At 40.0% G+C, this 26,694-nt stretch overlaps 2 protein-coding genes across 2 annotated transcripts; one reads left to right on the forward strand and one right to left on the reverse strand.

The window, feature by feature from the left end:
• The first annotated feature begins 300 nt into the window (after positions 1 to 300).
• LOC131248649 (pyruvate dehydrogenase E1 component subunit alpha-3, chloroplastic-like) lies at positions 301 to 7,885 on the forward strand. Its single transcript, XM_058249025.1, has 3 exons — positions 301 to 607; positions 708 to 1,488; positions 7,361 to 7,885. The coding sequence occupies exons 1-3, from the start codon at positions 371 to 373 to the stop codon at positions 7,636 to 7,638; spliced, it is 1,296 nt and encodes a 431-aa protein (XP_058105008.1). The 5' UTR covers positions 301 to 370; the 3' UTR covers positions 7,639 to 7,885.
• A 7,014-nt stretch (positions 7,886 to 14,899) lies between these two features.
• On the reverse strand, positions 14,900 to 25,603 carry LOC131248650 (uncharacterized). The gene is made up of 6 exons (XM_058249026.1): positions 24,688 to 25,603; positions 24,414 to 24,573; positions 24,107 to 24,283; positions 23,930 to 24,013; positions 16,277 to 16,358; positions 14,900 to 15,619 (listed from the first exon to the last, which is right to left on the reverse strand). The coding sequence occupies exons 1-6, from the start codon at positions 25,044 to 25,046 to the stop codon at positions 15,180 to 15,182; spliced, it is 1,302 nt and encodes a 433-aa protein (XP_058105009.1). The 5' UTR covers positions 25,047 to 25,603; the 3' UTR covers positions 14,900 to 15,179.
• Positions 25,604 to 26,694: the final 1,091 nt, after the last annotated feature.

The following is a 26,694-nucleotide window of genomic DNA, read 5'->3' on the forward strand; positions in this document are numbered from 1 at the left end:
CCGGTGAGTTTTCAACGGTAGGTAGGCGTTCAATTCCAACTGTTCCTGTAGTGTGGTTGAAGTAAGCTTTGTTTATGATTCAATTTTTTTTATATACACTAAAATGAGATGAAAAAAACGGATAGACGGCGTGGATAACGCACATACAACACAGTGGGCCCCACAGAGCTTACAATAACGTACAGATTATCCAAGTACGCACCTTCCACGCTCTCGTCTTCGTTTTCCCCGCCCTTCTTCTCTCCTACAGGTTCTTCTTCTTCTTCATCGTCATCCTCTCTCTCTCTCTCTCTCTCTCTCTCTACATACGAAGCCAGAGAGACTCCTCCCATTTCTTTAAAAGAAGAAGAAGAAGAAGAAGAAGAAGAAAATGTCTGCCTTCACATCCATGGCTCATCCCCTTCCATTTTCCACCGTCCGATCTCCTCCTGGAAAACCATCAATCCCCTTCTCTTCATTCCTCACATCACCTATCTCCAAAATCTTCAAATCCTCTCTTTCCAAGCCCTCAATTTCCACTCCTTCCACCTCCCGCTGCGCCTCCACCACAATCGTCGCCGTCTCCTCCGACGTCGTCAAAGAAAATAAGCTCAATTCCAAATCCCTGGTAATTCTCTATCCCCAAAGTAGAGAGAATGACCCATCTATCAATATCTATCTGTACAAAATCTCAATTTTTTCCTTCTTCCTTTCTTTTTATCTTGCAGCTGGTGACGAAGGAAGAAGCCCTAGATCTGTATGAGGATATGGTGCTCGGCCGTACCTTTGAAGACATGTGCGCGCAGATGTATTATCGGGGCAAAATGTTCGGATTCGTCCATCTCTACAACGGTCAGGAAGCCGTGTCCACCGGCTTCATCCGGCTACTCAAGAAAGAAGACCATGTCTGCAGCACCTACCGTGATCACGTCCATGCACTCAGCAAGGGGGTCCCAGCCCGCTCTGTTATGGCCGAGCTCTTCGGCAAGGCCACCGGCTGCTGCCGCGGCCAGGGTGGCTCCATGCATATGTTCTCCAAGGAGCACAACCTCCTCGGCGGCTTTGCCTTCATTGGTGAGGGCATCCCTGTTGCCACCGGTGCTGCATTCACCTCTAAGTACCGGCGGGAGGTCCTCAAGGAGGCAGATTGCGATCATGTGACTGTGGCGTTCTTCGGGGATGGGACTTGCAACAATGGGCAGTTCTTTGAGTGCTTGAATATGGCGGCACTGTGGAAGCTGCCGATCATTTTCGTGGTGGAGAACAATTTGTGGGCAATTGGGATGTCGCACCTGAGGGCGACGTCTGATCCGGAGATTTGGAAGAAGGGGCCTGCATTCGGGATGCCTGGGGTGCATGTTGATGGGATGGATGTGTTGAAGGTGAGGGAGGTGGCAAAGGAGGCAGTCGCACGGGCGAGGAGTGGGGATGGGCCCACCCTGGTCGAGTGCGAGACGTATAGATTTAGGGGGCATTCGTTGGCCGATCCGGATGAGCTCCGTGACCCTGGTGAGCATTTGGACTATAGAGTATTTTTTATTTTCTTCTTAATTTGCCTTTGCTTATGCATTCTTTTACTGTCTTTTAGAGATTCTTCTGATTTGTGTTTCTTCTGTTAGTTCTTGGTTGAAAGTATTGTTGGGAAAAATATATTGGAAAACTGAAAATAAATTTATTTAAAATTTAACACCAGGCTGAATCACGTATAAATATGCTGTCCTTAAAGCTTGATTCGCCCCCTTATCGATTGTTGATGGGTTAAAGGCGAATTGCTTCCAGGATAAGACAAGCCTTCTCTCTTAGATCCTACTTGCAACAATCACGAAGGGATCTACTTAGGAACTCGATAAACGCAGCTGGTCGTCCGGCAGACTTGATGAGTAGTCGTCCGGCAATTTATTAGAAGGAGAATGTTTTTGGAGAGATCAAATTGAATTCTGATGGGATCAGTTAGAGTTGATGATTCTATACTAGGATGGTCTAATTCATATAGTACCCTAGTAGTAGACCGTTGCTAGGTGGTCATCAATGGTCATGGTATCCCGTATCGGTATCGGTTGGCATAACGGTGCCTTTCGAAACCTATACGGATACGGGGGCGTAACGGCGATACGGGAGCGTAACGGTATAAAAAAAAAAAAATTTGCCAAAAAAATATGAAAAAATATAGATTAAATCCAGAATATTCTAAGCATTCCAAATATGCATTCATTTATAAATTGGAACATGTTTATGGTGGTGTAACAGTCCACTCTTTGGTGAGAAGTTGTATCAGACTGTCTGATTAATTTTTGAACTAGGTAACCTGAATTTGACTACAAAATTCATATATCTAATTTTCTAAATATCTAATTTATATACTTAACAATTTGATATCATTTCTCCCAATAGTTCTTTAAAAAAATGAAATTAAATTCAGGTAGATGGCGTTGCCAATTTGGGGCTAACTTGGAGGACTAATCTATGCCCCAAATTAGCCTCAAATTCATGCAATTTATTGCCATTATCCCACTTATGAATTGGTAAACATTTATTGGATAGTGAATCATGAAAAAAAATAAAAAGGCCCTGTTTTAAAAAATAAAAGTCCACAAATTAACAATTAAAACTATTCAAATAATTTGATTTTGGCATTGTGAGTTAGCAATTGCAGTCCATAATTTAATTGGTAAATTTTAAGTTAATATATGTCTCATGTACAATTTTTTAAGGGCCCGAATTAGGCGGGACTCGGATTGTGAAGTGTAGCACACATGTCAAAGTTTTTTGGGCCCCACTCGTGATGAATGTATTATATCCACACCGTCCATCCATTTTGCCAAATAATTTTAGGGCATGAGCCCAAAAATGAGGCACATCCAAAGCTCAAGTGGACTGCACCATAAGAAACAACAATAATTAAAAGTTCACCATTAAAAATTTAATGGGGGCTACAAAAGTTTTAGATCAAGCTGACATGTGTTATATCTAAACTGTCCATTCATTTGACCAGCTCGTCTTAAGGCTTGAACAGATTGGATGGAAAATAAACGTTACGGTGGGCCCTACGAATTGTTTAACTGTGAAAATCATTATCTCCATTGCTATTTTTGACGTGGTCCAGACAATCTTTGGATATAATTCATTGTTTTGGTGGTGCTCTAAAATGATCTCTGAAAATAGATGAATGGTGTAGATATAATAAATAGATCACTGTGGAGCCCACATAACTTTGATCTCCTTTGAACCGTTCGTACAACTCGGAGCTCGAGGACTGTCAGCGCTCGTCTTAGCATGACACGTACCTCCAGCTGGTGCGCGGTACACCTTTGAAAAAAAAAAAAAAAGAAGAAGAAGAAGGGAGAGAGGGAAACCGAAAAGAAAACAAGAGGGAAAGAAGAGAGAAGAAAAAAGAGGGAAAGGAGAGAGAGAGAGAGAGAGAGAGAGAGAGAGAGAGAGAGAGAAGAAGTAGTAGCAGCAGCAGCAGGCCACCGCGGCCGCAGCAGAGCCGCTAGCCACGGCCGCAGCCCCAGCAGGGCCGTAGCCACAGCTTCCCAAGAAGAAGAAGAAGGAGAAGAAGAAGAAAAGAAAGAAAAAAAAAAGGTAAGTATTTTGTTTTTCTTTTTTTTTTTTCTATTTTTTAAGGCCTGTAACAGCTGTTACGGGTCAGTAACGGCCGTTTCGCCCGTAACGGGCCCGTAACGGCCGTTACGGTAGCAAAATCGGGGCATTGCCCGTTACACCCCCGTATCGCGTAATGGACCCCACCATTACCGTTACGTATCAGCCGTCACAGCCGATACGTAACTGATATGGGACACCCTGTCAATGGTTCAGAATGTTTGCAAAATGTTTCTGACCATTGGTAATAAATTCTGAGCGTTTCATATCGTTGGATCATTAAGGCCTGTCCGTTTTTAGACTGTTTTGGCCATTAAGGCTACTAGTTGTTCTCAAAACGGCTAACGGTTTTGGATCCATAGATCTGATTGTTTCCAGCAGCCTATGCACGTGTGAAGTGCAGAGTGCGCCATATAGTGTCACTACATCCACACTGCCCATGCTAAGCACTGGAACACGCAAACCGAGCATTTCATCCTCCATTTCTCCATGTAAGAATACTACCCACTCAACCACTTATAAACCACAACTTTTTTCCCATTTTTTCTGATGCGGGACTAAGGAAAACACAACTTTTCATTTGAAAATTTTAAAATCGTTTTTAGAGGGAAAATGAAATTTTCAAAAACATTTTATTTTTAAAACCAAAATTTAAACATGTATGCGTACAGGGTTCTAATTCTTGGATTCAACTGCGAGAATGAATCTGATCTATTCTTCACTTTCTTGCATGGCATGATGCATTTTGTAAGCTGTTTGTTCTTGGGAGGGAAACTTGTAATTCTTGTGGAAGTTTAGATTTTTATACACTGGGTAGCGGGCTAGTTTGGGCTGCTCTAGGTCTTGATTTCCTTTGAGAATAAGATAGGTTGCTGATTTAGGATACTTTTTATTGTAAGCGAGATAGCCACTATCAGTAGACAGTAATCAAAGTCAGAATCTGATTGGTTTGATCTCCTTGTTTTTCAAGCTGATTACATTCCTGCCTTGTTGTTTTTGATGATGATGATGTGACAATGATGATGATAACGATGCAAATTACAGGTCTTCCATTTCTCACCTTGGCTCTGTTTCTCCTGTTTTTGGAATTCTCCCTTTTTTTAAATTCTGCTGTTTTTGGAACTTTCTCCAAATCTTGCACACACAGACGGAACATTAGACAATTTCTCATGGAAGATCCTATTGTTTCTCTCTAACCAGATGGCCCACATAGCTGCACACGGCACCATTCTTCGTAATATGCACCCAAAAAAGCCTCAAGACAAAGCTGTCCACCCCAATAGAACATCCAACACCTGATCTGAGTGGACCCAAAACATACCAAATTTATCCAAGATCATCCCCCAAATTTCTGTAGCAAAGTTACAGTGGATAAGAAGATTATTTGACTGTTTCTTCAGCACACAGGCACATAGGTCATTGTTTGGGAAGCACGATACCCCTATGCTGAAGGTGTTGAACGGTGAAAGTTTTATCCAAAGACACCAGCCATACAATCACTGTGCATTTCATTGGAACTGGAGCCCTCCAGATACTGAGGAAATGGGGGAATTGGCCCCCCTGCCTACTGAAAGAACCTGTGATCTCGAGCTGGTAGAGAATAAACCATCCACTTGAGGAATTTCCTCCATCATTTGAAGATGTTATGCTTTTATCTTTGCCATATGGGGTGGGGTAGTGGCCACAGTCAACACTTTGAAACACCTTGCATGTGGTTAGACATGATAGTTTTGCACACTTTTTTTTAAAAAAAAAAATCTTCTCTCTTCTTGTGTGCCCTTTCTGTTTAGTTCTTTAACTGCATTACTGCTATAAAGCACCATTCTGCACTCCTCTCAAGAGTTCACTAGCAACTTCGATCAGTTTTGATGCCTTTTGACACTAGATTTTTTATGACTTTGGCACAACTGATCTTTTTTACCTATGCAATTTATGATTCACATGTCCTGCCTAATATTTGTATCCAGGCCATATGATTTATTTATTTATTTATTTTTTTTTGAAAGATAAGCCTTATGGTCCAAATAAGCATGAATTATATTGTGAATTTACGTGACACAAACAAGCATTGTAAGACTTTGTCCATTTTTCCTCTTTTCCTTTTTAAAGACTTAAATGAGGGGAATCATAATCTTGTCAGACTTTGCTCATGGGTTGAGTGCGAGTTTTGGTTTTTTTGTTTTTGTTTTTGTTTTTTCTTTTCTTTTCTTTTGGATCTTCTGAATTTATGATGAAGTCCTTGAATTGAGATTTTAATGCAGAACGAAAGGTTGTGTTCAATGTTTACTCAAACTTTGACTAACCCATATTTAAATCGTCATGATTTGGGATGTTGTGGTCCAACCAAAGTATTGGGTAATGGTAATGGCAGGCCGTATGACCATTACAATACGGGCCATTACAGCCTTTATGAACCCATAACGGCTGTTACGGCACTGTAACGATCAAACTTTTCTTTGAGTAAAAATGTGTGTGTGTGTGTGTGTGTGTGTGAGTAAAAATGTGTGTGTGTGTGTGTGTGTGTGAGATAGGCTATGCTTTAATAAGAATGTTGTGTCAGGCTACCTAACTATTAACCTAAGGCCATAGTTCTAAATATCGGTATCAGCGGGTGTATCAGCCTGGCAAAAAACCAATATGATGCAACCCTGTATCAGACAAAATTTTCTTTTCAGGCAAAAAAATAACAGAAATTATTAGAAAAAATGGGGGGAAACAAGGTATCTAAGAATCAGTCTCTTTTTCTTTTGTTTTTTTGTTGGTATTTTGAACATGTATATCGGACCATTCTTTGTTGAGAGTGCTATATGTCAGGTTAACTTCTAAATATCTAATATCAATACATAATTAAGTTTTTAAGTTTGCATGTGTAGTGATGAGTTGATGACATAATTGTAGGCTATTATGTAATAATGACTATATTTAAGCTTTGGGCACAAGCATGATTTGGTGGATTAGGGCCTGATATATATAAGTACAACAAAATGAAGATGAAAAAAAAGGGAAAAAAGAAAAAGAAAAAGAAAAAGAAAAAGAAAGGAAAAGAAAGTGATGGTTTACCTCTTCTGATATTTCACAACATGGTCCACTCCACCTTGATTTATCAAATCCCACTCAATTTTGTGTTTTTGACCTTCAAAATAGTCTTGCATCTAGTTGAAAATTAATTTCTAAGCTCCCTTAAAGGTTGAAATGAGTAAAATAGTGGACAATTAAAAGATATATATATATAAATGGGGCCTTTATGGTTGTATCGTCCTGTAACAGTGTATCGGCCCTGTGACAGTGCCAATATGGGGCGTAAATGGACTGATTCACCCCCATATTGCATAACGGGGGTGACCTTTTCCTTAACATAACGGCCTTTACGACCATAACGTAACCATTTTTTAATACTATGGGTCCAACGGTTCTAAGTAACTTCAGATACATGCTCATTGTTCTTCAGCTTGCCTCAACTTGAGATAATCAAATCAGGGATGAACTTTGTACAACAATAGTGGGATACATATGAATCAGATTTATCTTATTCCTCTTTGTTTTTTTTTTTTTTTTTCCTTATTTCTATTTCGCAAGTCTCATAGTTTAAATATCTATCCTAATTTTGTGAGGCATGACGTGATTATTTGACATAGTAGCTTCATATCCTTGAGAGTTGAAGACTATTGCAGCTCTAACAGTGTTGCTCAGAAGCTTAATGTCGCAAGAGTTCCACATTTAAATGTCTTGACTTTGAATTAACTGTCGATGACATCTCTTCACGTCTGCTTTTATTTGGCAGCTGAGAAGGCTCACTATGCTGCAAGAGATCCCATCGTGGCCTTGAAGAAGTACATCACCGAGAACAATCTTGCCAAGGAATCTGAATTAAAGGCCATTGAGAAAAAGATTGATGAGATTATTGAAGATGCCGTGGAATTTGCTGATTCAAGCCCTCTTCCCCAAAGAAGCCAGCTACTAGAGAATGTATTTGCAGATCCTAAAGGATTTGGAATTGGCCCAGATGGGAGGTACAGATGTGAAGATCCCGGATTCACAGAAGGTACTGCTCAGGTCTAGGGATTCCAATGTTTCTTCATCAGGCATGCTTTCACAAGGTTGGTTGCACTAGAAGTGGTAGTGAAGTTGCTAGATCTTAGAATTTTAGATTTATTAAGAATTTAGGCTGTATTTTTATCTGCCCTGGCCTGCCATTCTGTTTAGGAATCTGCCGTTAACTGTATATTTTCTCAAAGGAAGGATTCCGTGCAAAAACACATTCATCAAAGTTTGTTTTCAATGAGTCGGATCTCTGGACATTTGGACACATGGTCAGGATCTGGATTATGGACCATTCATCTGTAAGGCCCTTACCTGGATAGGCCATTCCCCAAGAATCACAATTGTTCCTAGCCATCATTGGAACATTTTTTCCTGATGAATGTCAAATAGTTTGGATTTCTTTTTTTTCCATCCAACCAATTATTGAAAGTTTAATTATTGGCTAGGATCATCCAACTGCATGATTTTGGGTAATGGCCCATCTACTGTGGGGCACAATAGATGAGTGGTTCGGATGTTATGCATTTGTTTCACATACATGATAGTTACCAGCTTAGGTAACGGATCCATTCATGTCCCATGCTTGTGCATCTTGCATGTTCTCGCTTGTGATATAGTTATGAAACATTGTTTTTTAACATCTCTGTTGAACGTTTGTAACTTAATATTTTTGAGCTTCTCACCGAGAAAAACATTGATCTGGCAAAGCATGACGGTTCATATACATGCACTCCAAGATTGTATATGTGGCATACCAATTAGGATGCATTTGGTAGCAGCAGCTTCTCTTTCAAAATAGAAGCCATTCTAAACTTTAGGATAGCTTCTATTTTGTAAGAGAAGCGCCAGAAGTAGCTTCTAGTGGTGTTTGGTAACCAAACACACCGTAAAGTGTTTACATTGTGTGGCCCACTCTAAATAGGTTAGAAACCAACACTTCAGGGACTTTTGTGTTCAAACCAAGTTGTATCCGGACAAGCTATGTTAAGACAGATAGCTTGTCCATGGTTTGTCGAACTCATTTATGCATGGGAACCTAATGAAAAAGAGGACAATGTGTCCTCAATATATGATCATTGGCAGGGATCTCTTTTCTTTGCAAAAGAGATGGCATAACTTGTCACTAGTTCAGTGCAGATGAGGAATACAAATCTTGTATAACCGACCAAGTACAAGTGCCCCACGTGCACATGCGCCGCCATCAACGTAACATGTGGCAGCTGTGTCAATGTACATACGCTATAGATACTACATATGCCACCATCCACCTTAAGCTTCCCACATGTGCTACTGTCTATCCTTGCCCCCTTTTCTGGGATATTTGACAAACAAGTTACTGAATAACAAATGTCCATTAACCAGAGTTTAGGTTTGTCATTTTAAGGCTTTGACCTATCTTCAATGGGACGCATGATTTAGAGGTTTAATTATATTCCATGTGTTCAATTTCTGAATACAGGCCCATGCTCTCCCTTCTCATTTTATTAACCAAGTGATTTCCCCATATTGAATCACAAGAGTTGTTTAGGAACATAATATTGACCTTGTAATCGGTTGTTTCTAACCAAAGCCTACACCGTCCTCTCTAAGGAATTGCATATTTGCATCATTGGCATGGGTTTTCATTTAGATGGCCCATGGCTATATAATCCAGGCCATTTGACTGTTGTACCCCATAGTGACGGACTACACTTTGAAATCTTTTCTATAAGGTGTTCGTGACATATTCCAAGTTCAGGGGTATGCAAAACCGACCGCCCAAGGCAGTCTGGATCGAGGGCCCATGACTTCTTGTTTTATCAGCTGAGATGGTTCAGCATCTGAGGCCACTCAGTTCCCCTACGAGGCAAATGCAGTAAAGCCTCTAATGATCTCTGGGATCTGACTGCATGCTAAATTAGTGCAAGCAGCGTGGCAACATAGACTAGTTATTGCCGATGGCAAAGCAACATAGACAGATTAATGCAGGCAGCAGTAGACAATAGGCACATTTGAATTGGTCCTATAAAACCATCCAAACTTGGCTAATATGCACCCTTTCATTCTGTATGGAAAGACTCCTTTCATTAATTACATACTGTATTAAGGACTTGGGCATTTTTACTAGGTTGGAGCTCTCTCGTATACAAGGTGCTATATTGCTTACACAAACTTCTTATTCAGACTTGATGATTGGAGTCTATAGATAGGAGTCATAATACACATTCCCACAACTTATCTAATGTGGGACTAAACTCACAAGATAGTAGAAATAAGATACTACAGAGTAAAGCTTGTATTCTCAACACAGCTCAACATGGGGGGTTCAAAATTTTCAATTGCAACTTATCTTTAGATTGAGCTTTTGATGTCCACTGAATCTTCTCTTTATATAGTAGCCATAGTAAAAATTGATAACCATCTAGCAACTAAACCATTATTTATGTGGAAAATCTTCTCGAAGACACAAGTGCAATATTGAACATCAGGTGAGTGAAGTATATCATAATGTTTGAGAGGGTGGCTACACCCATAACAATATGTGAAGACACAAGTGCAATACTCACTACAGGTGAGTGAATTACACTAATAAATAACAATAGCCTAGTCTCTACAATAGATGATGTGAGTAGCATGTGGCCAATTTTACCCCTGCAATTAATCGCAAGGAGGGAGTGTAAACTTTTTATTTTATGAGGAAAGTAGGATGTGTCTAGCCTTCAATGGAGGGCAGTTTTGTCATTTTAATTCTTTTGTGCAAGTAGCACACTTCCACTCTCCTCTTTGTACAAAGCCCACATGGATCATATCACATTAGGGAGCCCATGCAACAAAGGCTTTGTGGCGGTTAGATGATTTTGTACATCCACTCTTTGCATCTATTAAGCTGGCCCGTGTTAGGACACCATGCAAAAATTGAGGTAGATCTAAAACTCATGTGGGCCACATCTTTGAAGAAGTGATGGATCAGCCAAGGTTGGAACCATTCCATGTGTCTAGACATGGAAAAGGAGATCGAATCCTCTATGTTAGGTTAGGTTGAGCATTACATTGGACATATCATGGGCATCAAGGGGGGAAAGAAAGAAGAAAAAGAAAGGTCAGAACTCGTGTTTTTTGGATGCTAAGGTGCACATAGGAAGGTAACCGACGGCGTAATTCGCCATTCCTCCAACCCCAAAACAGCACCTTGATCACATGTACATCAATCCTCACAATTTCCAAAGGAACCTCATTAAGCTCCATTATACCAGCAAAGGGTGACACTGAACAAGCAGGATACAATGAAAAGCAATGAAAATAGTGTTAAAAAAATGATGGTGGACACCAGCTCCCAATTGACCATGATCCATTGCTAAGATGGTCTTCTCTGATGATGATGACAGCCATGTTTACAACTACAATGGGCTTCTCACCTGTGTTAGCGACTTCAGAGCCTATCTAGATAGGAATGGATGAAGATGAGAATGAAGGGCATGTCAAAGGTGAATTCGATGGTGCAAAATGAGTAGTTACTTGAGAATATATCTTATGGTGGCTGTGTGGATCAATTGGTTGTATGAGGATGAAGATGGTTGAGTTGTATTCTCAATGCCTCCATTCAGTACCTCAAGCATAATCACCATATTTCAAGTTGAGTGAGAGGACTATTCGCTTCCCCTTCTATGCATTTTTGCCCAAGAGGTCCAGTACCTCAAGCATATTTACTAGAGCTGAGTAGAGAGAGAGAGAGAGAGGACTGCTCATGGGTTCCGCTGCAATGCGCTTTTCAGTACTTGTAATCTTGTTTCATAGTCATTCAGTCGATGAGCCCTTCCTAGCATGCGTGCTTGCATGTGGCCGATCACTGCACTCTCACCTCTTCTTCTACTGCCCACCCCCAAACCTTATGGTAGGAACACCCACGCTCTTCTTGTACTGCTCACCCCAAAACCTTACCAGTACCAACACCCGCACAGTGGTGTAGTGCACCCTCCGCTGGTAACTTCTCTTCTCGGTAATGTACGGCCACGATGCCAGGACTGACTGCAACTCCAGTATATTCCAGTTGTACAACTGTGTCAGGAACAGGTTCTCATACAGCCGTTCATGTCTACCGGGGCCTCATGTTGGCGTAGTTCTCAACAAGGGTCCTCCAACTTGTTGTGAAATATGTTGGAAACACCAAAAAACAAAAAAAAAAAACCATTGAAGTAAAATTATTTCTTTTGCTTCACTGCTGAATAACGAAAAAAATTATGTTGTCCTTAAAGCGTGATTCCCTCCCTTGTCAATTGTTGATGGGTTACACTCAAATTGCTTACCTGCGTACAACAATCACAAATGGTCCACGTAGGAACTTTTCAATGCAATTGATCTTCTGACAGACTCTGTTAGCGGACCTATTTGCAATATTCTTAGAAGGAGATTTGTTTTCTGTGAGATCTGTTGGAGATTATGATTTTTGGATCGGAATGGCCATTAATGGTTCAAAACATGACCGTTGATCATTAATTTGGGCTGTTTCTGATCATTGAATCGAAAGATCTAACCGTTGGATTATCAAAGCCCGTCCGTTTTTGGACCATTGTGGCTTTTAAGGTCGTTAGCCTTTCTCAAAAGGGCCAATTAGCGCCACTACAACTACATTGCCCATGCCCATACGCACACATGTGTTTCAGTGCATATCAAGCATCTCAACCTCCAAGACTCCAAGTATGAATACTACACACCTCCACATATAAATTTCAAAACTTGTTTTCTTATTTCCGATATGTGATTAAAGAAAAACCGCATTTTTTCATTTGAAAATTTCAACGTCATTTGGGCAGCAAAACAAATTTTCTGAAATTTTTTTATTTTTTTGAAACCATAATTTCAACACAATTTCATTAAATTTTTCCTCCCCAAGCACCCTCTATGTCCAGTTCCTTACACAGGCTTCAAAACAAACTCTCGCACCATCACCCTCCCCTTGCCCATTGATATTTGGAAGGGTCACAGCATCAAAGTTCCCTTATTCATGGATCCACTCTACTCTTCGTTAAAGCTGCTTATTCAGAGATGCGCTAAACTCTCACAATGTGAAAGATGGAACGGTTTATATTCATTTAAAGGTGAATAGAGATGGTTATAGTTCAGGCTCACTATATTATTTACATTTTATACCATCTACTAATAAAATTACAAATAAACGTTTCTATTAAATTAAATTTTTGGAAGGAAACCGCATTCAACCTGAGAATATTAGTTGAAACATGGCATTAGTGATAGTGGAGAAGGGCAGCATGAATGTCAGTAGCCACATTCCCATTTATGCTTATACATGGAGAGAAGGGGTATTGGCATGCATGCCACAATTTGCAACATGTGTTGAAATCTCATCCTATAATCAGGTGGGCCTGTTGTGAATGTCCCTTCATTAAATAAAAAATAAAAAATCAAGCTAGTCCACTCATAAGTGGGCCAAACATGTGAGTCGAGTATCAACTGCTGGTCACATATTTCGTCAGTCTGTTTTTCCTTGTATGCAGGGCTCTAGTAAGAAATAATGAGAATTAGCACTTTCTTTTTCTTCTAGGTAAAATGATTTTTATTATTTTGAAATAAGTGGAACACAAAAGAAAGGGCCGAAGATGAAGAGACCACATATCAAATGGCCCTGCAACAAAATGAACCAATTACAAGAGGCACCAAAATCCCACAATAGCCACAAGGGACACATATGGTCTGAGATATGCCGGCTAAGATGTCAGAAACTTGTAAGGATTATGTATTACGGCCTTACTAGCCCCATGCACTATATAAAGATGGTTAAAAGATTGGGGCTACTTGGATTGATTCGTCGGTGGCTATTATCAAACGAAATCGAGTCCCACTTGAATAGGATGAGTCATCTATACGATTCTTCAAACCATGCTGTTAAAAATTAAAACGAATGTATGGATCCTTGGAATCTTAAAGAGGGTTTGTGAATTTATTTTTTGGAAACAGATATACTAATGAAAAAGATTATTTTGTTGTTAGGTCTTTCGTGGGATAGGAAACCATTGTCCAAAACACAAATTCAGCAATTCACTATAGAAACCATTGCCCAGTGGCCAAATGAACAATTAAGGAGCTGACGGAAGCTTTAAAAAGGGCACCAAAGACAACACTTATGAGATCGGCAAATAGAAATATAGCAATAATGAGGGAATCATTAAAATCTGCACCCAGTGCTCCATGCACTAAGGACCTTCAAGACTATACTGCTGAGCACTTGTTGAAATTGAAACCCCAGTAGCATGGTTTTTTTACTCTGCGACTCATATTGACTCATTCGGCTTTTGAGTCGAGCGATGTAACTCGTGCGAGTCATCAACATGCATCCTGAAACTGTGACCAGAGGCCGTACAACTATGCCACATGTATGGTTTTAGTATCAATGCCTTCAAAAAAAAACCAAAAAACCTAAACGGTGGTGAACCATCGCAGCAGGGCAGCAGATCCACAAAAAAAACACGATGCCTCGTTTTATGTTTTTTTTTTCACTTCTTTCACCTCTCCTCCCACTATTCTCACATCGTTTCCACATTCGTTGAATGCAGCAGCACTAGTGATATTAAGTTGGTTCGAGATACAATCCAATCCAATCCATCCATCCATCAGAAAGGAACGACTAAATTGACGCCCTCTTCCCAAGAAATCAGGTTGATCCACTGGTCAGGTGGGCTATAGTTTCTAAAACAAATGTATGGCTGTGAAAATTTTGGCTGAAGTTTTATAACCCATCCACCATTTTCCAATATTAGGACCAGATTTATTCTTGGGAAAACCTAATATCAGACTAAATGGACAAATGTATTGGATCTCGCACGCATGTGCCATGCTTGCAAAAGTGTGACTTGTACATTAGCTTTATTGCACATGCCTCTTCACTTATCAGTGCTAATTTAGGAATATTCAATGATACAGCTGGTAACTACACCCTCCCCGATGGATTGAGATAGTACAAAGTCTACCCTTATTGTATTTACCACAAGTCAATCAGGGTAGACACTACTAGTGGTGCCCGTAAGAAAAATAAAAAATAAAAATCCCCCCATGTCCCCTGGCCATGCACTGTGATTGGATGATCTTAACCATGGATTTCGCGGCCTGTAGAGAAATCATCAGGACCATCCATCCTCATACAGCATAGTTTAAGCTTGCCACCTTTTGGTCTATGGTTCACAGAGTCACACCTGCGCCAAGTGGCCCACTGAAACAGAGGCCTAAAAATGGGGTATTGAAAATGATGGTGGACCACACTTGAGTCAATCGTACCATCTGGGCCACGAAGAGAATGGAGACTCGTACATTTTACTAATACCAACTTACAATTGGAATACTGAAAGAAGAATGGGAAGTATCGGCAATACAAGTATGCTGCAAATAATCCTTCATATCAGATCTCTTTTCAATGACTATAGAGACAGCCATACTATCTCTCCTTCCCTCTGCCGTTGCTTCCATAATTCAAGAGAGAAATCATCTCCCTTAGAAACCAGGGAAGCCAATGAAACTGCTGCCGGATCATTTTTGAATTTTCCCAAGTGATATAATTGCTACTCCCAAAATCATAACCTCCTCCCAACCTTTGCGAACCTTCTGGCCACTCCGAATATGACTGCCTTAGTTAGGAGCCCCCGATCAAGACTACAGGCAAGGGCCACGGCCCCACCAAAGATGAGGAACTTGGGTATGTTCCTCCCCCATGGCTTCTCCTTCGAGTTCAAAGTCTCAAGCTCTGATGAATCACCAGCCGTTTCTAAAGATCTCAGATATTCTGTATTGACTTTGGTGTTGATCTGGGCCATGAAGGCGGACCGAGATAGTGGTGCCCCTGACCTTCTGGCTGTCTGGTAAGCCCGTAGGCCGGGCTCGATCTTCTTGACGGTGCCCCACATGCCTTGACGGACGCCCAGCTTTGCTATCTCCCATGGAATGCCCATGTCTTCGTAATGGAAGAGGAGAACCTCGCACGAAGTCAGCTCGCCGTCCCCTCTTTTTGACTCCACTGGTCAATAGACACATGAATTTGTGAGCCATGGGTTTAAGAGTTGAAACAGGTGAAGACACTTACGATAGTTAGCCATGATATCGATGGATTCTTTTCTATCCTTTCAGAAGAAAATCAGTCTCCGCACGGGAAAAGATCCCCTATGCTTCCAGGAAACAAAGGGTGAAATTGAAAATAGACCTCTAATGAGCAGAAATATGCACTTGATCCAAAGGATAAACAGAGAATCCTATGGCTTTCATTTTTTAAAATGGGCCCATGGTTCAGAAATCCAGGCAGTTGATCCTAAAGACCCCATGGATGGACCACGCCCCAAGTTGGTAGCCCACAAACAGATAATTAAGAAATATAACAATCACCTTTTTTTTTTTTTTTATCCTTATCCTTATCCTTTTCCTTTTTATTTTTATTTTTTTCCGAAAGGTATAGCAATGAACTAAATTCAACTCAACAAGGGCCAAGTCCAATGTGGGAGGTTTTCAGGGCGTGGTCTATCCATGGTGGTCCTCACAATAACGATGGTCCAGATCACTGAATCATGGGCCCACTAGTCCAGATCGAACTCAAGGATGCTATGCATATCCTCAAGTCAAGGGTCATATAATCCCTACTCAAAACACTCATGTAAATACAAGAATGAAAGACCTTGCTTACCTGCCCGAATGCACCAACTTGAATAATACAAGTCGACGCGTCGCGGCTTCTTGCGCCTTGGAACAGAGGGGCGCGGAACTCCCTGAAACATGACGAACGCAATGGTAAGCAACTTCAGGAACTAAAGAACATATATAAATGAAACATCTGACTATCTGAGTGAGAGAATGGGGTCCATCCAATAAAAAGAAAGCATTCAGTTTCGGGTGTCAGATCACATACTAAGTTCGGGTCCTTACTCATGCTTCAGTGGTAGGACTCACAAGAGTTTCAACACAAGGTCATGGGTTCGAGTACCCATTGTGGTGAAAATCCACTGTGGTGTGAATGCGTGTGTGAAAAAAAAGTTCTTTAGACAAGAACAGGTAAGGTACAGGCTTTGATAAAACATGATTTAATCATGGCCAATCTTTTTAAATAAGTCACCAAAGGCTGTCGTAAAAAATCTGAAATAAGTAAGTTCAAATCTTTAAGTTTTGAGTAAAGAATCCATTGAGGTGAGTGCCAATCCCGAAATGCAATTTCCACCTCAAATTTTACTATGGTTTGGTGAGTGGACTTTCAGAAAGTTTTCTTGTAGACTAAATCAAAAGCTGAATTGAAGACTCAGAAGCATAAAATTCACGCTCAGCACTAGCATTTGAGCAAAAGATGAACCAAGTTATCTTATCATGATATATGACAGAGACAACTGAAAGTAATAAGTTGAAAGAGAGTCACGAAACAGTTCGGACAGGGACGGTAACATCCCCTCATTAGCATATGCAGATTAGCAACGGAAGACAAAACAATAAACTGCACCATGTACTAGGGGGGGAAGAAAGCAAACAGTATTCGTGGAATAGTTTAATCGAAGAAGCTATTCGCATTACAACAAATAGAGAAAAGGTTAATTGACTCATCAGTACCCACAGCCATGCCCATCAGACCACAGAAACCAAAATTAACCCAAAACATTGCTGGAAAGCCATCCACTCCATAACCGCCAAAGCTTATGTAACTCATTAAGTACCTTGAGATTCTCTTTACAACCAGATTCAAGTTGGGTGAAAGAAATGGAGATGTGCCTCTAGAGTTTTATGTGATTGTTGTGAAACACTTGAGCTAAAAGGGAAATTTTATAGGATAGCTATAGTACCAGTCACATCACTTTATTTTAAAAAAAAAAAAAAAAAAACACTATAGTACCAGCCATGCTTTACGGGACAGAATGTTGAGCAGTTAAAGATCAACATGTTCATTTTTCCATTATTTTTGTATCCGTAATAGTGGGAAAAGACAGACCAGCTCCAAGTTGTTCAGGAATAGTGGCTTTGAGTTTCTCGACCCTTTGCCTTAAGTTAGATCTAATTCTCAATAGAGGCACAGGCAAGGGATTTTCATATAACCCAATGCGAGTTTTTTCTATTTTGACTTGTTCCATCGCCATGATAGAATGAGAATGGACAAAGGCTCATGGGCTTGACATAAGAGGGTAGGGATGGCTATATTGCTAGGAGAAAACTCCAGGCTAATTTTAAGTGCATGGATACAAGTTATGCCCTGGAATGAAAGACAATATAGGATTAGCATAGCTGAAATGAGGATGTTGGGATGGATGAGTGGCATGATGAGGGAGGATAGAATTAGAAATGAATGCATTCAAGGGAACTTAGTAGTACTATTACAAGATGAGGGAAAGTAGACTTAGATAGTTTGGTCATACGCAATGGAGACCAAGAACTGTGGAGTGAGCTGGTACAAGTTAAAGGCTCTAAAAGGGCTTGGGGAAGGCCCAAAAGGACGTGGATGAAGGTGGTAAGAAAAGACTTGACCTATGGTCTAACTAAAGGTCTGACCCTTGTTAGATGGGAACGGCGGAACAGGATTCATGTAGCAATTAATTGGGATAATGCTTTAGATGATGATGATGATGATGATGATAGATTCTCTTTGCAAGCAATGACTGCTTCCAGTAACGATTCTGAACCAGAACCCAGCATAGTAATGGATTGGGTAACTTGGGAACCCATTCTTGGCAAGGAATCATTCGGATCATCTGGATCAAGCAGCCCAATCTTCAGCATTGGCCTTTTTTTCTGGTCAGACAGGAGGTGTTAACTCCCCAACGGCTTTTCTAATGAATAGAACTTTTAAATGCTTGGGGTGGATCCACAACCTTTTTTTTTTCTGTAATAGGTAAGCTGGTCTCAAACCCAAGACCTCAATGTTGAGAGACCCTGACTACCATTGAGCTATGGGCTTGAACCCAACCCATGACCCCTTGCCTAAGAAGGGGGCATCGTCTCCACTCTACCATATGTACTTGTGAGATATCGGTTAACGTACTATTTATACTATACATACACATCATGGATTGGACCAATCACTTGGCAGTTGGACCAACTTGGACTGAACCACTGACAAAAATAGGTCAGGGTGCAGCCTGGTTTTTGAAACACTGAGTAAACATGACGGATCTGGCCTAATAAAGCAGATACAGTCTGCCTACCTCAAGTAACTCTTCAGCAGGATTAGGAACAAGTACTGAATTGATGGATGCTGAACCAAAATACCACTACATAGACACAGGGGCTGAATTTTGAATAAAATAAAGAGCCATAAAAGAATTCTGTACATTTGAAATTGTGGATGATGTCAAGGTATGTTACCAGATATTATATACTACCAAATTTGAAGTTGTAAACTAAGGACCACTCATAGCTCAGGAGATGGGAGATAAGGCTCTATGCAAGAATAACGTCCATTCAGTAGCTGACTTAAGAAGTTATTCCTGAAACTGTCAGTCATTTATTCTATCATCACCAGATCTTCAATGCTCCTGTCAGTGGTCAATCCAATGGTCGGTGACAAAATACAATCTGACTACGCTTCTCAACTTAATTGGCTGTAAAAGGCTAAAGATACTGTCTACAGAAACATGAAAACAGATTCTAACACCAAGTGGTCAATCAACATCAGATGCATAGGAAATTAAGATATCGTGTACAGAAACATGGAAATGGACTATGATCCCAAGAAAATTTCAGAATAGTGAAGCAGCTGATGTTTGTTATAGTTAACTTCATCTGGAACATCTTCCAGCCAGTGGATCCCAGACACATGGAATACCAGCTTAAGCTAAGGTGAATAGTACTTTTGCTCCTATTTTGTTCCTGATGATAGTCAGACTGTATCCATTTTAACCTGATCAACTAACATTTGCCTCAGATCCATCTGAAGCAACACTACCACATCAAGACCTATTTTACCAATTACAGTAAGGATCAGGTACAATAAATCCTGTAACACCCAAATTCTCATAATATGGTTACTGCAGGGATGGCCAGACCTCAAAAGTATAATTATTTGAGAGGTCTTATACACAACTAAGTAGGATGATATCCCTCCGATTAGTGCATAGGTGTCAACGTGTCAAATACGAACAGCATCCAACCTGTCAAAATGGTTGACTCTAACACAGTGCAAAAATCAGGTTTATCCACTTATCATGTGGGCCACATCACAGTAAACAATGGACAGCTCCTAATTTGATACAAATTATAAGAGTGGCCCATCTGGCCAATGTGTTGGACAGGCTGGATGTTATGCATGCATTGGATCAGGTTGGCTGTCATGCACGCATGACAAAAACAATTATGCAGTGGTTGGATGATAGCCTTATTGTCCAACTTGCTGCATTTGAGGCCTCATTTATCTAAAATGATTCCCCATAAATATTTAGTAGTTACTAGTTAGCTTGAAGTCCAGTTGATATGGTTCTTGAAGTCTAGATAACTAGCAGGTCTAGGGTTCGAACCCAGAAAATTTAGAAAAGGGGAATAACTTATTGTTACCCAGGTACTCAAGTGTCAGACTTTGGCATGCTATTTTTTTGAAGGATACATACAATACACCAAGACCTACATAACTTGGAAACAATCATGCATGTCTATCTCATCCCTGGATATGGGATGTTGGAGATGTCACCACAGGACACTGGATATGGCAGCATATCCACAGAAACAGTAGAAAATATAAAACATATGAATACTTAAACATAAGTACACCTACACCTCCCCCCTTGAGAAAAGACAATAATAATAATAATAATCACAACAAATAAATAAATAACTACTGCACAATGGAGAAGGATCAGGATCAGGATCCAGCCTCCAAACATCTATAATTATAGTAGTGATACAGACACAGGGCCTATAAACGTTTGCATATTCTGGTTACCTAGATCAAACCATTAAGCAAATTATCAACAGGCTAATTACAAAAGATCATCTACACCAAGCAATAGATGGGAACAACATGGTAAATGTGATCATCAGAAAGCATAAATGGGATGCATTAATGTCTTCATGTCTGTATTACATAGCTCAAGACTATCATCAATCACATCTTAACAGACCTACAAAAAATTGAAAATCCAGTGATAGAAATGAAAAGAATCACAAAGTAAGCATAGGACCCAAGCCACCACATACTAGGGGTCACATCTGGTATTTTCTAGAGAAACTAAAATCTAGAGAAATATATTCTAAATCTTTGAAGAGGTGTCAACATGCTAGACAACCAAACAATAAGAAAACAAATAATATAGCATCAGAGAAATCATGATCAGTAAGTCATCCAAATCAAAGATATAGAAATGATGGAACTGTCAACATTGAACTCTTGAGAAAATGAGATGCCATTGGTGAGATCATCTTATTCCATACTCCATTTAGATTTTGTTCTGTGGCGCTCTATGGTTTGTCAAGTGTTGGGGCGGAGGGCTTGATGTGAGAGGGTCACTCACAACCCTTGGCTGTTTTGTATTCCTCTTGTTTTTTTTAATAAGATTCATGTCATTTTCCAACGAAAAAGAATATTGAACTCTAATGGCCTGTTTGATTTTCTAAGGTAAATGTAATTTTATTGTAAATAGGTAATAATTATTTCCATAGGTAATTACCGCATGGTTTTCGAGGATTGATTTGACTCTTACTTTCTTCAACGCCAAAATCAAGGATGTTGCCAAATGTTTGCGGGGCCCACCGTGATGTATGTCGATTATCCACACCGTCCATTCGTTATGCCGACTGAATTTAGGGCATGACCCAAAAAATGAGCCAGATTTAAATTTCAAGTGGACCACACCACAGGAAAAAGAGAATTGAACACCCACCATTAAAAACTTCTTGGGGCCACTATTTACTTTGGTGTGGGCCACTTCAATGTTGGATTTGCCTCATTTTTCGGCTCATGCCTCAAAATGTCATGGTAAAGTAGATGGACGACGCAGATATGTCATGTACATCATGGTGGGGCCCACAAATTTAAGTTAATCCTTTTAGACCGTTTTCCCAAGTAGAAGTACCTTCCTATTTCCAAACAGGGTGAAATTGTAATAAGTTGGTATTTACAGGGCATTTACAATGAATTTGAAAAATCAAACAGGCCCTAAAGGAAAGTTCATTCCTGATTTCTATCCAGATTACCATATTCAGCCTAAACTTCATTATGGTACAACCTTCTAACAAGATAGTTGTCATTTTGCATACACAATTTGTTTTTAATAAATTAATAAGTGGAACAAGGAAAGAAAGGATCAAGAAGGATAGGTAGAAAAAAGAAAGGTTTACATCCCAGAGGGGCTAAACAAGACATGGCTAGACACCAACACTAGCGTTCATGGCATACTTGAGGATTTCAACTAAGCGGAGACCAGAAAACTTGGTTCGGTCATTTTGGAACAACTATTGGCTCTTCCTCCCTCACACAACCATTGATGCATGGCTTAAGAATTTCATGAGGTGGGGCAGATCTACTTTTCCACTTCGTGATCCCAAAAGGGCCAACTAAAGGTCAACGAGGTTGACTGGACTTCTCCAAGCACTTTTTATAATGAAATTAAGCAACAGGATAGCATACCAAATGTCTACCATTCTTAAAATGGCAGGAAATTGTGATCATGGCCCTTGCAACAAATCCTGTACTAGTCATGGTGACAGCTTTACCTAAGGGGCCTTTTGCATGGGAGTAAATGGGGGTAAATGGGGGAAACTAGGAGTAAATGGAGGTGAATGCCATTTGAGGCATGCTTGGATGGGAGTAAATACATGGAAATGAAAAGAATTGGGCATGGAAATCAAATCCTCTCTTTAATAGAGGATTTGGAAGTAAATGGGGGTGAAATGCCTTTTTCAGCTCCCTTGGAGAGTCGTACGAGTAAACAAAGATGCCACTAAGCACATCCGCCATACATGTGGCATGTTGATGATACTCCAAAATAATCCAATTATCATCTACATCACTAAAATCATACCAATAGAATAATCCAACCGTCCAAAGGTTGGCCATCTAAATGGATGGTTAAAAAACTATGGCAAGGTGGTTGTTTGTAATCCTTACATTTGTAGCCCACCTGAGGCTCAAAATTTCTTCATTTTTGGCCAGCATATATATATTTTAATGGATTTATTACAATCATTATGTTAAATATCACATATGTACAATAATTTGGGATGTTAAAGCTGATTTGGGACATTGCATATGTTGATGTGAATATATTAAAAAGTTCCAATGCATTCCAATTCCTCCCATTTACTCCCATTCAAATAGAATATTTAAATTTTAAATGCATTTCATTTACTCCCATCCAAACACAACTGAGTAAGCCATGTACTCTCAATTCATTTACCTCCCATTCCATTTCCCATTTATCTCCATTTACAAGCTCCCAAATAAGCCCTAAAGAAAAGAAAAGAATAATAAATTTGTTTTGTAATGTGTTCATCCATTATGCTTGATGTTACACCAGGACAGTCCAGGAAGCAGGACAGGGAGTGATCAATGGCTAAGGAGAAGTATTGCTGATACACACACACACACACACACACTTTAATCCATTATAGCTCTGTCTTCATTAGTTTTTTTTTTTTTTTTTAGTTGTTGTTGTTGTTGCAACGTTCAAAGTCCTCAAGGTAGCAAGCCCATGGCTCAATGCTTGGCAGTCTTGAGGTCTCAGGTTCAAGCCCAGCTTGCCTTTAAGGAAAAAAAAAAAAGAACAAGAAAAGAACTATCAAGTTTCTTGCTACTCGATGTAATCTTACTTTGGAATCTAAATGTTAAATCTATTGTTAGCAATCTCTTTTCAGCCTCTCTTTGGAATCTAATTGTTAAACCTATTGTTAGGGATCTCTTCTTTTTCTTTTTCTTTTTCTATTCCTTTTTTCCCTTTATATATATATATATATATATATATATATATATGAAAAATCCAGTGATGTGCCAACAGGATTTTTTTTTTTTTTTTTTTTTGACACATGATGTGCCAACAGGAATAAAGTAAGCACCAGTGGAATAAAGAATATGTCATCTTACGGCGTGAACCATAAACAAATTGAATAAGCATATCAAGGGGCAGAGGAATCAATTCAAAGGGCTAATTGAGGGTGCCAAAATGAATGGTTCACAAACAACATAATGAAAGATTTAAAAACTATAAGAGCTTGCTGCAACAAATATTTCTTGATAAATGGCATCAGCCACTATCGGTTTCATTAACTGTATATGCCTACTAAGCATTAGTATACCTATTACCAATATAAAGATACGAAAAGAATTGGAGACTGATACTCTCGATCATATGCAATTTAAAATCCATATGCCCTATCTTACCTTCGTCACACAATAATAAGTTCTTCCTGACTCCCAAATCCGGCGACCTATCACGTATTCCCTGTCGCTACAGAAGAACGGAAACTGCCACAGTAACACAAAATTTGTACATAAGCAAATGAAACCAAGACAATGATTAAAGAGATGAACAGCAATCTCAAACATGACAATTCACACCTTTCGAACCCACTGAACTACCATAGTTCCTGTGGTGGGGCACTCCTCTAAGGTTGTGGTATGTATCAGCATATCGTCCCACACCGATCGGAATTCGTCATCCCAGAAGAAGTCTCTAACTAACTCAGGCGTTGCATCCTCAAAGACAGTTCTGCTACGGTACTGAGGCGGGCCAGTCTATGACAAAACAATCAAGCCATAATAATAGCTCAATTACACAAATGGATACTTTCAAAGCCACAACTTCCAATTCCAAACTCCATTAGTGTTATCCTAACAAGTCAGATAAATGACCACCCAAACGCACCTCGGAATCCCTCCGCCATGCTTGACAGTTCATAGTCGGTGTGGAACGATCCATCATCTGTATCCATGTGGGACCCCCATCAGTAACCTCAACAAGCTGGAACAAATACTCTAAATCCTCCGAAGTCACTGCCAATTTTTCATTTTCTAGCTGCGAGCCACTGGAAAATTGGATTGATGCAATGAGAAAACAGAATTCTAAGCACCCACCACATTACAGTATTCAAAACGAAGAAGAAAAAGAAAGAATAGCAAAACCTCAGAAACCAAAGTACCCGGACTCATCTGCCGTGCTCTTCTCAAATGCCTTACTTGCCGCCTCCCTATCATCCGAAATCCAACCGATGCAATTTGGCAGCTGCACCTTTAATGAATTCAAGCTCGGCATCAAACTAAAACCAGACGATGACGGTGGCGCCTGCAAACTCAAATCCTCAGAGACCGGAGACTTCTCCCCACAATCCGATTTCTCTCTCCCCAAATATGCCCATTTTGGCTTCCAAGCCCACCCGACCACGAGCCCTATGAGCACCGCAATCCACAACGGGCCCAGATATAAAACCAGCTCGGCCACAACATCTCCGACCGTTGGTTTCCGCAAGATCTCAAACAGAGACGTCCAAACCAATGCCATAAAAACAACAAAGAGAGAGAGAGAGAGAGAGAGAGAGAGAGAGAGAGAGGAGAAGAAACCCTCGATTCGATTAAAATTAGCGGCAGTAATGAAACGCGATCGAGGGTTTCGAGAGACGAAACGAGAAGAAAATGAAACCCTAGCAGAAGAAATCCGCTATCTTTAGAGACGAGAAAAAGGAAAAAGAAAAAAGAAACAGAATGAAAGAGAGTGAGAGAGAAGAAATGAAAAGATTTAGATAAGAGAGAAAGAAAGAAAGAGGGAAGAAGACAAACAGGGAATTCGAAGGGTTCGGATAAGGATCTGAAGATAGAGGTAGAGAGGCGTCTGAATGAGATTACCGTAGCGATATGTAACCACGTCACTCTTATTTTTGGCAGAAGTGAAAACAGAAAAACCCCTATATTTAGGGAAAATAGTAGAAATAACGGAATAAATGTTACACGTGGATCGCTTCGCTATATCTGAATATCTGTATAGCAGCGACGAGAAGAGGGGTAGCTGAGAAAGATAAGGACGAAAAAAAATATAAAAGATAGAGAAGGAGTGTTTGGTGTCTCTCTTGCAAAGCAGCAGATGAGAGGGAGAGATATGGTATTGTAATTGCCACATGCGAGTATTTATGCGTGTGATTTCGGTTTGGTCGCCGCAATCTCGATTTTCACGTTCGCTGACTTGGATCTCTTGGCCGATTTTTCTGGGAGGTGGATGAGTTGTTTATATTCGGCTGGACTGTGATGGTTGATAGGCACCCGGGAATTGTAGACGTGGAAGAAGGTAAACCGTCCAAATGATGGGGATTATTGTGGATTGGTCATTAATTCAATATAAACGGATCAGTTGAAAGATCGTACACTCTGGTTTTATTTTTTCACTATAACCGTCCAATGGATGTACTTTTGAGATTGTGCATCTGAATCAGGTGCGCAGTTTGGACGGTTTAAGTTGCTTACCACGTGTGGGATATCGCATTTTCAGCTGATTGCACGTGAAGCATCTCCTTTTCCTGATTATAAGTTTTTCTCTGTTTGGCACGTTGTAATTGGAATGGAACGGGATCATATTTACTATTACATTAGAATTTGTGTGAATTGGAATTATTAATTATGTTTGGTAATTTGCAGTTAAAATATAATTTAATTGAAGAAAAAAATGTTTGGATGCCTCTGTTGGAATATTTGGTTGAATTAAATAGACTATTAAAAATTGAGAACCAAAAAAAGAAAACAAATTTTGAGAAAGAAGAACTTATTGAATAAGTCGAGGCATGATTGAGTCACTCGGCTTGAAATCGAATTTGCTCCCCTTGAACAGCGTCCCAAGTGCAACAGGTTTCTAGAGCAATCGACCTCCAAGATAGAACGACTATGACCCGGTCCCAGCGGTGCACTCACTGTACACGGGCTCGAACCACTTGCAGTTTAATCCGAAAGTGCTGAGTTGACTCAGCGATGAACTCAGTAGAAAAATGCTTAAAACCGAATATCAGAGAGCGTTTTATAAGAGAAGAATTTTTCGTATATATGAAAGTGGAATCGGTTGTCTTTATATAGACTCCGAAGTGGTGCATAAGCACCCTTTATAAAAGATTAGGTCCGTTGGGTTTAAACCAAACAGGTGCGACCAACCGGAAGGGACGCATATCTCT

Source organism: Magnolia sinica, chromosome 6, assembly GCF_029962835.1.
Source record: "Magnolia sinica isolate HGM2019 chromosome 6, MsV1, whole genome shotgun sequence".
Taxonomy (NCBI): domain Eukaryota; kingdom Viridiplantae; phylum Streptophyta; class Magnoliopsida; order Magnoliales; family Magnoliaceae; genus Magnolia; species Magnolia sinica.